This window comes from Theropithecus gelada, chromosome X, assembly GCF_003255815.1.
Source record: "Theropithecus gelada isolate Dixy chromosome X, Tgel_1.0, whole genome shotgun sequence".
NCBI classification, from domain to species: Eukaryota; Metazoa; Chordata; class Mammalia; order Primates; family Cercopithecidae; genus Theropithecus; species Theropithecus gelada.
Window position 1 is genome coordinate 146,045,118 of NC_037689.1, and position 14,506 is coordinate 146,059,623.

The 14,506-nt window shown below is 36.4% G+C and overlaps 1 protein-coding gene across 6 annotated transcripts in view; it reads left to right on the top strand.

Annotated features, from left to right (window-relative positions):
• Positions 1-14,506, top strand: part of AFF2 (AF4/FMR2 family member 2) — a 503,764-nt gene that overhangs the window by 200,477 nt on the left and 288,781 nt on the right. Inside the window, exon 1 of one of the 6 annotated variants that reach the window (XM_025372184.1) lies at positions 12,976-13,116. The exons of the other annotated variants lie outside the window; for them this stretch is intronic. Within the exon in view, the coding sequence (XP_025227969.1) occupies positions 13,066-13,116 (51 nt within the window). The 5' untranslated portion in view covers positions 12,976-13,065. Of the gene's footprint in view, positions 1-12,975; positions 13,117-14,506 lie in introns of those variants that run through there. 6 annotated transcript variants of the gene reach the window in all.

A 14,506-nucleotide genomic window follows, 5' to 3' on the forward strand; every position in this document is an offset into this window, starting at 1 on the left:
TTCTAGCTATAGTTCTTCCTGGAAAACTATATGGACATGATGTCTGCCATTTGGGAACCTGTCCATTCAGCAAGAAAACAAGTGATTCACCTTTGCATATGGAGCGATAGAACTGTAGGCCAGAGGAACTCTTTATAGCTTCTGTCAAGGGTTCTCCTGCCATTGAATCCACCAGTATCACTATTGCCAAAAAGCTATCTGCCATGGTAAACTCAGCTATTTAAAACTTTGAGAAAGCTCACCTGTCATATGACATTCATGACACACACTTCCACTCCTGTAATGCCTTCACTTTATTAGAGTTGTCCCAGATACATTTAAGTACCTGTGTGATTCCTTTTCCAGACCAAAAATGTTCAGATTAGGATCAAGAGGGTATGTTGATGTGATAGCCCGCACTGGAATATGAAGATGCTCTTTCTTTGAGGCTTGGAATAAAATGAGAGAGCAATCACTTGAAATGCGTATGGCTTCCTAGGCCCCTATTTCAGCTCTACTGACCATTTGCAAGGGTGTTCCATAGTTCATAAATGCAACTCATGTTTGAGTGTAGTAGGGAAAAATCATTGGCCAATTAAAAAAGTCATCGTCTGCAAATATTTTGTCTGAGTTATGCCTAAACAGAAGATTATCTTTTTAGGATAGATACCATTCTTTCATCCTGTCTGTTGTTAGAGCCAAGCTGCTTCTTTCAGTAGTCTATCATTTCTTTTGAGGGCAGAGATTATGTCTTGTCTTTCACCGTGTAGACATAGCTTATCAGAGTCACTTGTACTCATAGTAATGGCTTTGGACCCATTTACTAGGTGGAATGGTTTGAATTTATTTTGGAAAGTTGTGATCTGTTCTAGTTTTTACTTCAGTTTTAGTTTCATAACAATAGCTCTGATTTGCAAATTGGAAGAATCTAGACTGTTAGAAGACTGTCAAAATAGAATGTGAATATACAGAGACACCATCTAATTCTCATTTGTAGGGATGGGAACATGGTAAGCTCTAATGTTGCCCTAAATACATATCTTTGAGGAGTTGAAATCATTCTGCTTGCTGTATTTGTACAGAGATATCTTTTATTCAGTTTTATCTATTCATTGTAGAGACTAAAATCTGTGTATTGTAGGCATTAACGTAGTAATCTTTTTAAGTTATCCAAAATGGAATCTTTTTGGAACTTTCATGTTTGGAAATTATATCTTGTAATTAGGCATATTATCACTTTATAGAAAAATAATATGTCACTATAGAACTGAAAATAAAATATATATCCATATATATATATATATATATATATATATATGGATATATATTTCTTTTTCTTTTTCTTTTTGTCATTTGGGGGAAGGAAGGTGGTTTACACTGAGTATCTCTTATTTGCCAAAAAGTGTGTTAAGTTTTTTGTATACATCATTTCATTTGATTTTTGTGATTCTTTGAAGCAGGTGTTATCATCATCCCAATTTTATTAATGTTCAAACTGAGTCTCCAAGGGATTAAAGTATCTGGCTTGAGGTCATAGAATAAAGGATTTAAACTAAAAATCTGTCCAGTTTCCAAACCAATGTTTCTTTGAACTACAATATATCCATGCAATTGGGCTTGTCTGTGGCATCATGCTATTAGTCTTTTACTTTTGATCCAATGTCGTCATTAGAATTTTGCAATGCCTCTCATTTATTCTAAGAATAGCTAATATTTAAAGAAATGCAGAAAGAGTGGCCACTCAAATTTCAATGGTGGTAATGTTAGAGGACAGAATTGCAAATGATTCATCACAAATATAAAATAAGCACATAAAATAAAAAGAACAAAGCATACTGTTGTAATTACCCTGCAGTCCCCTAAATCTTTTAAACCCTATTAACTTGCAGCCACAATTGTTGGATTGTTCTTGTTAGTACTCCAGTATTTCAATTGTTGTTTTTTAATGCTTGCTCACTCATTGTTGCAAAATGTTCTAGTAATTGGATCTTTAAAAAATCTTCAGAATATTACATATGAGTTTGTTTGCAAATATGCACATATTAGAGTCTGAACTGTGCACTTTAACTATCCTAGAGATATTTAAAACATGCTAGAAAGTTATGTCATGGAATAAAAAAGAGCTAAATCAAAGATTTAAGCTGCCTCCTGTCACTCCATTAGAGACAACTACTCACATGTACCATTGTGGTCTAAGTGAAAGGTAAATCTTACAAGTAATAGCTTTATTCTCATATTCTTTGATCAACTGAACTCAGTTGGAACTATATAAACAACAAAAAAATCCCCAGGAGGTTAAATCTTTGCCTTTCTTCTAATCGAAATGAAAATATTACAGTCACTAGAAATATGGTAATATGATGCAAAATGGATCACTTCAGGTCAAGATTTCATGGGTCAACTTGTTTGTTTAAATGTAGTCCCAGATACTCAAGCGACTGAGGCAGGAGAATCACTTGAACCTGGGAGACGGAGGTTGCAGTGAGCCAAGATCATGCCACCGCACTCCAGCCTGGGTGATAGAGTGAGACTCCGTCTCAAAAACAAAACAAAACAAAACAAAATTAGACAAATGCTACATTAATGTTTGGGTGGTAAGATTCTATTTTTGAAGACTTAAGTTTGCAGATATGCCTATAGACTTTTGGAGTTTACCACTTTCTTATTCTGCATCATTAATGTGATATTTTAAATTACTGTATATTTTACCTTTTTTCTGTATTTAGTAAGAAATTTGCATTTTTGATTTGATGTAACAAAGGTTTTAATGTAATTTATGTTAGATTTTGCATTTTTTTCATTACCATTATACTTTAACCTGACGGAATGACTGATCTCTTTGTATTAGTATTGCTAATAATCATGTGAAATGTTTTGAGACAGAGTACTATATTTGTGAATATAATTTTATGGCTTTTTTCACTTAGTAAGAACCTTTCTATCATTATGGAAAACTAAGAAAATTGCTTTCTGCTGTACAATCTGGCATTCATTGTAGATTAAAGCTTATTTTTCTGTGAATAAAACTTATTCAATAAAATACTAAAAAAAAATTTCTGGGCTAGTCAAATTTTGGATTGACTGCCTTGCCAAATGTGCCAGTCATTTAACTGCCTCCCTGACCACTTTTAACTTGAATGGGAAAAGATAGGATTAGAATGATTATTTTTAAGGATGTCTCTTATACATTCTTGGCACCTAGAACAGTCATTGGCACACAAGAAATGTCAATTTATTGAATGTATAAATTAGTGTGTTTAATGTGAGTGCTCACCAAGGGAAAAACACAATATGTTATTTGTCACCTCTGCAAAATTATAATCGTACCTATCTCATGGAGTTACAGTATAAGAATAAAATTATATAATCATGTTAAATCCTTTGAGTAGTGTATGATATATTGTAATCATTCAATAAATATTACAATATAAAGTATATAGTTGAGGATTTGCTTTTTACAGTGACTTTGCTGTTTGAACTGTGAAATACACATATACACACACTCGCAGGCAAGTGCAGAAACATAGACAGTGTGGCATGGTAGAAAGGGTAGCATACTAATGGTCAGGAGAACTGGATTGAATACTTATTCCAAAGTTTGCATGTTCTCTGAAGTCAGGAAGGCATTATTACCTATCTCACTTCAATTGTCTGGCCTGTAAAATGGGAATTGTAATACTTGAACTGCTTGAAGGTAGGGTTTTAAGATAAACTCTCTTTAGAGGGGTTTTCAAAGGTACTTAATGGCCCTGAGTCAATGATAAACCTAGTATAAATTGAGAAAGCCCCAGTATAAGAATAGGTTCGTGACCTATAAATACTTAATCTAAAAATCATCACTTAATGATGATGATCATAGAACCTAGAATAGTCATTGGCTATTTAAACTGGAAAGATCCCTTACTCAACAGATTCGGAAATGGAGTCCCTGTTAAATAAAGTAAATTGCCCAAGGCCAGACACAATTTCTAAGAGGAAGATTCCAATTAGAAATTACGCATTCAACTAGTGATGAAATTGATCAAGTTATTCTCATTGCATCACTGACTTGGATTAAAAAATGGCACAACAGAACTGAAGACAAATAAGGCTCTTAAAACATATGCAGTGATAAAATAGATCTCTTTCAAAATGGATGATTCTCTGCACCCATCCTCTCTGCCTCCCTAGATAGCACTTTCCATCCATCATATAGGCAATATAGATTTGAGAGCAATACTTACAATTTTTCTAGGCTTCTGCTCCATCTTTCTGCTTAGACAAACGGAAACATTTAAATTCTTATGATTTTATAAATAACATAGCATTACATATTTATTCTTGTGGGAAAACATATATAACATCAAGTTTACCATTTTAACCATTTTTAGTGTACAATTCAGTGGCATTAAGTGTATTTGCAATATTGTATAACCATCATCATTATCTATTTCCAAAATTTTACTTTTTTGTCACCTGAAACAAAAAGTCTGTAATATAAAACACATTGAGAAATAAAATATATGTTGATTTTTGGAAAATTTGTTAGAGTAGAGCATTAACCACATGTAGATAATTTGCACAATGGGTTTATGTTTCTTTTTCTGTTAAATTCAGTTTAAACCATGGTTTATTTGCCCTATGTATATGTCATAGCCCTTGGAGGCAAATTTCACATTTTTTTGAATCTGTGAAATATTACCAGTTTCATAGGTTGGGCCAAGGTCAGTTGACTGGATGAAATGTAAGAATTATCTGTCTTAAAAATAGCGACTGGACTAAGCTCATTTTAATACTCTTACTGGTCACCATTTTCATATGTTGTTGAGTTACTTAGAAACCTTTCTCTGTAATAAATTACACCTGATTAAATTACTTGCATTACCATGTGTTTAAATGTGCCAACCATAGTCAAATATTATCATTAAAATGCTTAATTTGCCAAGTATAGAGTCAAGAGCAACTCAGTAAATAAAGAATGAAGAAATTTTCTCAATGTGGAATAGTTTTTCCTTTGCTTGAATATACGACAGTTAAACATTTTTCTAACAGAGAACAAAGGCTTGAATCCAATTCAGCTCTGGAAAAAAAATCATTTTGTAAAATGGATAAACTGCCATTTTTCTTACCCAATGATTCATCATGTATTTCTAAATTCTGATAAGAATTGTTACAAGTCTTTTCTGTAGCATTATTAGAAAATCTACATTATTATGTATGACAGACCATGTCAAAATAATTGTGTGTGGGACTAGTCTAGGTTAAGAGGAATCGTATTTGATGTTACTAATTTTCACATTATTTCACCTATAAAAATTCTTCTAGCAGCAAAAGTTTTATTGCACTGTATTTCAGAGTCTCTAATTTATTCATGGGATAAATGTTTCATATAATGAATTTTCAAGTAAATGTATTCTGAAATTCATGCATAACCATGCCTGCTCTAAAACTATAAAAATTTGGTTAAAATTGAGGCATCTCCTCAATCCCCTTGGAAAGCATATTGGGGAACCTGGAAGATTTTATGCTAATGAAGGCAATATGGCTCGCTTTTCTTTTTATCCAATATATTTCTTTTATTGAGTTCAAGTCATTGTCCTAATTAATAACTTTAAATGGAAGCACTTCATCAATTGTATTGAGGCACTAGTACTGCTTAAAAAGTACTATGTGCTAGGCCCGTCCTGTGTCATTCAACACATGCCTTGTGATAGAGAAATATGTTCCATATTTTCTTCTGAATATTTTGTGTGGTTTAAGAGCCCTCTGCCATATGGTTTTGTATCTGCCTTTCTTCCCTCACTCACTCCCTACTTCATCTCCTCCTTTGGATTTTCATAGTGGTGGTGGTAGTTGCTCAGCTCGATACTGTGCTGTAGTCTGTGGGCATTGGTGGGAAGCATCTCTCTGGTGTGATCCACACACAATAAACAGACATGAATACAAGTAATGGTTTAAAGCATGCAGTCACATCTGCCTCCATCTTCACATGGAAGGGTGGTCTTAGGTTATTTTGGCAGGATTTAATTCTGTTTGTTCAATTTGCCAATGTAAGAGATAAACATAGGATTTGGAAGTATAGAGTCTGTGTTTATCCTCAATACTAAGAATTCTTGTGCCTTGGGAATGTTGCTGTATGCCAAACCCAAGGTGTTGTATTTAAAGATTAAGTTCCTGAAAAACCCTGATTTTCAAAGAATAACATTATACTGCATTTCAAAAGTTATAAAGTAGAATTTCATATATAAAAAAATCTGTATTCACTCCCCTCAAGACAGTGAAGAAGGTCACTTTTCCTAGGGACAAGAACAACACAAATCTTAAAAGATGACATAGTATATGTTTCTTTGTCTAGATAGCCTCTTTGGTTTGGAATCCTTCCCTGAAAGATTGGCAACCCCTCCCTCAATCAAAAATAAATAAAAAACAGGCTATTATGTATAGTTTTTAATGAGTATAAAACTCAATATGCAATGAATTCAATATACAATGAAATGTCAGAAATACAATATATAATGAAATGTTTCATTTGAAGAGAGGGGCTGTTGTACATTTACACTCATTCATCCATGCATGCATTCAGCAACATTTATTGTGTACCTACTATGTGCTGGTCACTTTTCTAGGTTGTAGGGACATAATAATGAATAAAACAAGTCAGGACTCTGCCATCTTCTAACTTGCATCCTTGGAGTGGTGGCGGATGGGTATCAGAGAATAATGAAAATAAGTATGTAAAATATAAAATATGTAGGATGATGACAAGTGCTATTAAAATCATGAAACCAGAGAGGATGTTAGAAAATGGCTCAGGGGCTCAATTTCTAAGAGTGGTTAGGAGAGGCCTAACTGATGTGACATTTGAACAAAGACTTGAAGGAGGTGAGGAAGCAAGCCATGGACTATGTGTGGGAAGAGCCTTCCAAGCAAGGGAAACAGCAAGTGCAAAGGATGTCTGAAAAGTATAAAGAGGCCATAGAGGCTGAAGCGGAGTACTCAAAGTGTAGAATGGCAGCAGATGAGACAGGGAGGGAAAGGTTGTTTCTGTTTTGCGTAGGTAGAGAACAGGTCTTGGAGCAGCATTTTGCAGACCATTTATAAGGGCCCTGAATTTTACTCTAAGTGAGATGGAGAGTCATTGGAGGGTTTTGAGCAGCACGAATGAGGCACCCTTGCATGGCACTTTGGTGGTTATAGAAATGCATCAAATTTCATCATTTCTCTTGATATGATATGGTAAACTTCGATAACGGAATTTTATAAAACTCGTGTCTCAGGGCTAGCACCTTCAGTGGTGGGGGAGGTTGGTCTTGCGGTGAAGAATGCATAATGTGCCCTGATTAAATAATTAGCAATAGATTTTCCAGAAAATGCCGTCAGTATAGGATTTCCAGTACTTTCTATTTCACCAAACATACAAAATTTCTGAAAATAAATTATGTTCCAAAACTGCTTGCAGTCACCCTAATTATAGGCATCTCTATGTCTTCTATCCGTTGGCAGGAATAAACTTGAAAAGGCTGCCTAGTTATTGACTCTTGAGTCCAAAAATCAATGTGAGGTAGTCAGTTCTCAAATAAAAGAGACTGGGAAGAAAGCAGAAAGAGGATTGAAAAATTGGCCGCCTCAGAAATGCACGAAGGGGACATTTGCAGTCTTAAGGGGCATATTTCCTAGTAGCATGTCTTGTAGGGGCCCTACTGAGGTAAATCACTTAATTTTAGTCTGTTTAAGAAGTTCCATTATAATGGTTCTTTCAGGGTATGAAAATGCAAAGAGTGAATATTTCGATGACCAGATGCATGGAAGCATGTTTTAAATGACTGCAATGTAACTGATAAGTGCTGCCATCAGTTGTGACCCAGGTAACAGTGCAGCTAAAACAATTTCAAGTGGGTCAAGATATCCCTGGAGTACTTCCTGCAGCGTTACAAAAATCTCCCAGCAATGTATCTTAAGTTCTGTAAATCATGTTAAACTTAATGAAACCTTTTGCAAGAGCATTCCATTTCTATGATGCATTTAACTGCAGTTGTTGACATGTTGTATCTTGATTGAAGAAATATGTAAACTTTTGATAAATTGCTTGTGGTACTAGGAATGTAAAATATACCAACCATTTCTTTAAAGTAAGATTTAGGGTATGTGTTTTTATGTATAATTGATTACCCCCTAATTAATTAAAATGTGCTCCTTTAGACTTTGTTTTCCATCTCAGACTAATATTTGCATTCCTATGTTGTGGATTTAGTTTATGATGCTTATTTTTTAAGATAGAAAACTCTGAAACTCAAGGCTGAACTGCAGTATGTTCATCATGTTTATACTTACTGCTTTGGCATAGTTGAGTATGATAATAATAATGCTAGTTTATTTCAGTCAGATTCAGTACCCCTGGAGTACCTACTCTGTGCAGTACTGTGTTTTGTGGAAGTCATGCAGTGTCTTCAAAATGAACAAGTATATACCATGGCTACAACACAAAAAATCTACTGAGAACCAAAATTTTATGCCAATGGCCTGTTGATAGTCTCCTTCCTCCTAAGATGTCATCTCCAGAATGTCGGGAGCTTCCTTTGTCTCATTCACTTCTGTATCCCTAGCCAGATTGACACATCAAGTTAACCATCACAGTGCTGGACAGAGTAAGTGCTTACTGCATATTTGTTGAAAGAATGACTAAATATGAGAACAAACATTTGCTATATACCTACTGTGTACAAGGATCTGATCCAAGTAGGTCACAGTCCCTCCCATCAAGTAGTTTAAAGTCTGGATGATGTGGGAAATGAGGCTGAAGACAGAAATCAGAGAAACAAAAATAAAGGGAAGAGGAGAGTGAAAGTGCATAAATGAGTTGACGGTGTCTGCCAGGAAAAACCCGGAATGCTGTCACTGCAGAGGTGGGGTTCAAGGAAGCATCCCAGGACCTTGAACAGCAGACCTTGAACACCAGGGTGAAGGGTAGTCTGGCTGGGAAAATGACGTCGATAGAAGTGCTAACAAGGGAAAGGACACAGTATGTTTGCAGAGCAGCAAGTGATCTGAGTTTCTTATCGAGCAATTTATAAAAATGTAGGCATGTTCCTTATCAAGCAATTAGTAAGCATGTTCTTCTAGCACCTTTAATGTCAGTAGATTTAGTTTCCGGTTAGGTGTACAAGCAAAGGGGAAGAAGTTCAGCAAGTAATCCATCAAGAAAGCCCCAGATCAGCACATGTATGTACTCCATTCCACTCCCACTAGTGTGTGCTCGCTGGCACACACAAACATGCACACACACACACATGTGTGCATGCCCTGGATGATCCCAAGCATAGCTCTCTCCTGTCGCTGCCAGACTTGACCTCTTCTAATGATGGGGAGCAGACCACAGAGAAGTCTCTTGCACATATCCCAATATGAGGATGACAGGGGCCATGTGAACACATATGTCCAAAGAGAAACCATGAGGTTTTAATTGTGGTCAAATGCATTCTACTTATAGACTTGAATCCAAATGGATGAATTCACTGGTCAGCAGCATAGCTATGAATTTGTTTAATCAACTTCTTAAGAATCAAGTCAAGTTCAGATACACTTACTTTGCAGTCTAATTTTCTAGGGGTCCCAAAGTTTTAATACACTCATCTTCTCTGGTTTCCCACAGGAAATGATGATCCCATACATTTAAAATGTTTTAATTACTCAAGGAATACAGGAATACATGATTAAACACAAGCACTACAGACAAGCCTCAAGTGCCCTTTTGCTTCTGTCTGAAATTCTTGTCCCTTCTCCTGCTTTTGTAGGTAAAAACTGCTATGAATTTGGTGCCTTCAAAGCATCATTTCTCTGTCTCTGTCTCTGTCTCTCTGTGTGTGTGTGTGTGTGTGTGTGTATGTATGTGTATTCACAACCACACCATATATATTATTTTGCATAGGTACATTTTACATAAATGGTTATATATACATATATGTGTGTGTGTGTCTTTGTGTGTCTGTGTGTACATATGTAGTAAGTGTTGCTGTTTTCACCTAACTATATGTCATAGTAATCTACTGGCTTTAACTCAATCCTTTGACCAGCTGTCCCAAATTCTATGCTATTAAATATAATAATGCACTGTTTATTGTGCCATCCCCTTGTTTGAGGACACTGAAGTTGTTTCCAGTTTTTTAGATGTTGGAAACAGTGCTATACTTAACACATTTCTATACTACTCCTAGTACCCCCATGGAAGCATCAAAAGAGAGAACGTTGGACCCTACAACTTGATTTTAAACAAATGTCTTCTCATAGAAGAATCTATGCCAGTGTAAGATGAGCTTCCTTATTTCCTTAACTTCTTATTTCAGGTGATATGAACTACTTTGGTTGGGGGAGTGTTGCTAGATTTGTCACTATTGGTCCTACATGTATTTTCCCACGGCATACAGGGTAGCAGGCCATTTTCTCTCTGAGTTTACTATGGATGGCTCTGCTACAGTGTCTTGTTTTAATTACTCAAGGAATTACACCTCAAGGTGTTGAGACTGCATATCAGGGGGGATTTCTAAATGCAGGGAGCCCCTCTCTCAGATACCTTATCTATATATACTCTTACATAGGAATACTGACTTACTACTTGCTCTCCCCACTCACCACAGATGCCTCTTGTGGCCTCTCTCTTCCTTCTTTCTCTCACAAATAGTTCTTGGACACCCTTATGTGCCACACACTATTGTAGACACCGGGGATCCATCAAGGAACACAGCATGCTGAATTCTTGCCCATGTGGAGGTTATATTTTGGGGGGAGGAGACAGATAATAAATGATAAGCACAATAAAGAAAGTATAGTATGTTCAAGCATGCTAAGTGCTAGAGGAAAAAAAGGAAAACAGTCTGACAATTCTGCAAAAAGTTAAACATAAAGATATCATATGACCCAACAGTTACACTCCTAGGTATACATTTAAGAGAACTGAAAACATATGTCCACACAGAAAAATGGCACGCAGATGTTCATAATAGCATTATTCATAATAGCCCTAAAGTGGAAACGTCTCAAATCTCCATCAATGGATAAATGAATACACAAAATATGGTCTATCCATACAGTGGAATATTATTCAGCTATGCAAATGAATGAAGTACGAATACATACCACAACATAGATGAACCATAACAACATTAGGCTAACTGAAAGAGGTTCAAAACAAAACGTCACATATATTATTTTATTAATACAAAACATTCAGAAATAGGCAAGTCCCTAGAGACAGAAAGCAGATTATCAGTTAGCAGAGGGTTAGGGGATGGGGAACACTGAGTAACTGCTTAATATGTAGAGGCTTCCCTTTTTGGGTGATGAAAATGTTTGAGAATCAGACAGTGGCGATGTTCACTTAACATTGTTAGTGTACTTAATGCCACTAAATTACACACTTAAAAATGGTTGACGTTTAATTTTATGTCTTGTAGTGTTACCTACATTTTAAAAAATAGAGCAGATCAAAGAGGACCTGGATTGCAGAATTGGGGTGCAATTTTGTAGGGTATCACTGAACAGGTGCCATCTGAGCTACAAACATACCAGGTAGCAGGGGCAGTCATTCAAAGGGTCATAAGAAGGGGCATTGCCTCGTGCGTTCAGAGAACAGGAAGGAGACAATGTGCCTGGATGTGAGTAAAGGAAGGGCAATAGGAACAGAGGCAACCTTGATCTTCCTCATTCACCTGCTGTTTCAGACACCACTGGCTATAATTGTCCACAGTTAGTTACCCGCCCAAAGTTGCAGTGATGATGATATTGGCAGTGGTGAGGAAAAGAAGAAGGGAAAAGGCAGAAAAATCACTCTAGATACTTCCCAAGGCCCAGAATTTGATCATACATTATTTCCTTTGACTAAAAGTTTCCTTTACATGATACTTCCCCTTAGTTGTTGTTGGGGTTTTTTTTTTTTTTTTTTTTAACATATTATGAGTAGAATGTATTTTTCAGTAACACCTTATCTCATGTAAAGGACAAAACTTACCTTTTGTAACATCAGTGAAGAAAGGTTAAGGTTCCCAGCAATTTAAAGGGATATTATTTCAGTGAATATCTATGTAAGAATAAATTAAATAAGACAGACATGCAAAAGAAAAAGTGAATTCATTTAGAGAGAGATCATGTCCCTCTGTTCTCAGATGCTTTTGAAGAAAACATAATCATGGATAATCATCCACTACTGCATTCCCAGGTCTCCTCTGACCCCACAAAATGGGCATAGGGTCATCATTTCCTTTTTAGAAATACTTGTAAATAATTGAGCGAGGCAATGATGTGAACTGGGAAGGGCAATGGACCTAGGACTAGAAGCCTAGGATTTGGGGCCCAGCACTTGTATTTATAATTTGTACAACCTCGGGCAAGACACTTAACCTCACAGCTGCAGGTTCTTTATCTTCAAGCTAGAAATGATATCGTCCCTGCCTATCTAACTGGGTCACTGTGAGGTTCACATGAATCAAAGGTATATAACTGCTTTCAAAAGTACAATTTCATAAATAGAAAGTATTACTATTAGTCATCAAACATAAAAGCGGTTATTAAGAAAACCTAAAACCTCTCTCCTTCTATGTGTGCTTGCATATTTATATTTTTTTTATTTTATGATAGTACACATGTGAAGTCAGTCTCTGAGCCCCTTGAGAAAAGGGAAACCTGTTTTATTCATCTCTGTATCCCTGGCACTGAGCAGCGCTCTATACACACAGTAGAAGCATAGTTAGTTAGGCTAAGTTGAGTGAATGGATAAATAAAAACCAACTGTATTTTGAATTATTCTCATAAGGTAATGGTTTACAGTGTCCCACAATTTACCATGTACACTGTTTGATAGTTTGAGTACTCTGGTGTCTAAGAATAGATGGAGGAAGCTAACAAAACAGAGTTTAAATTGAGATGATGTCATAATTAGCTTATGTATTGTGACCTACAATAAAGCACATGGTGATTCCACAACAGTTTTGGGGCCAGTAAAGCTAGGCAGTCTGGGATATTAAGGTGAGTTTTGGTTGTGGCAACCCAGAGGAAGGTTGCAGTGGCCCATCTATCTATCCCAGATGAAAGACATGCTTCACCCCTCTTTCTTGATCCATGAAGTTCAAAAGGAGGCACCAAGCATTTCAGTCCTTCTTCAGGATGAAGGTAGGCAATATAAGTTGGCTGTTGAAGGTCAACAATCAGTCAATGGCTTAACAAGTAGCTTTTCTCCCTCTTTACAAATGAGTCCTTGATCACAGTGAGGTATTTCCTTTGACTTAAGGATATCCAAAGCACTGATTTAAATACCGTTCCTTAGAGGTAAAATTGTATGGATTTCCTTCCCACTAAGTAAGGAAACTGAGACAAACACCAGTTAAAGGCCTCAGGGTAGTCAGAATGCTTCACTGACTGTCCCTTTTGGAACTAAGGACAACCAGAGCATCATGGATTGGATCTGATATTCTCATGTCAGAAAGTGAGCAGAAGTGAACTGAATGTCATTCTGAGACTTCAGTGTAGGATAATGTCCGTTTTCTCATCTGCCAAATAGGGATAATTATCTCTACCTTACTAAGTGGTCGTGGAGATCAAAACAAACAACAATAACAAAACAGCCTATCTGTCTGCTATTTAAGTGCTCACATGCTCCAGAATGGATGGTGCGGGCCAACAACATGGGGTTGAGTTTGAAGTCAGAATTAGCTTCTTTATTATCAGCTAGATTTGTTGCTTTCTAACCAGCAACAATGACAACAAAACTTACCATATGGAAGGGCCCAGCAGAGCTCCTGGCATGTAGTAGGTGCTCACTGAATGTTAAGAAATACAGACCTATAATGAGGGATGCTTGGCAATGGGTATGTAGAATGCTAAAGATAACCACTTACTTTGCCCATCAGTTAGACCATTGCCGCCATTTGCACTCCCAGCCTCTTCCATTCCCCCAACTCTACTCTCTATTTCCTTCTGTATTCTCTTGTGCCTTTCTCTAATTTTTTTTCAACTCTCACTTTTTTTCCTACCCTACTTTTGCCTTGGTTCCTCAGTGAGATCTATGAGCATAATATACTCCAACTACAGTAATTCACCTTGCTGAAGTGGTTGCTGAGTTCTGCTTTGAAGGAAATTTATTTATTTAATTTTGGTGAGGGGAAGTTGTGGCTGGACAGCTTATAGAAATGTAGGTCTAGTTTTCTGGGAATGTTTAAAGAAACCATGCACCAATATACATTGTCTTCCTCCCTCTCTCCTTCCTTCCCTTCCTTTCTTCCTTTCTTCTTTTATCATTCCCATCCTCCCCCTTTCTTCCTTTCTTCCTTCAATCGATCACATATCCATATTCATATATAGATATATCTTTAATCTTTTGCCTATAACACTTGTCAATTCTATCTTCATTTTTCCCCTTTGGGCTTATGAGTAGCTATAGTCGGTGCTCCATAAATGTTTATTATGAGTAACAATGATAATAGTGATAGAAAGAGCAACACATGTGCTATTCCTCAGTGCTTTTTATCTCATGTACAAAATTAAACACTAATGTTGCCATCAG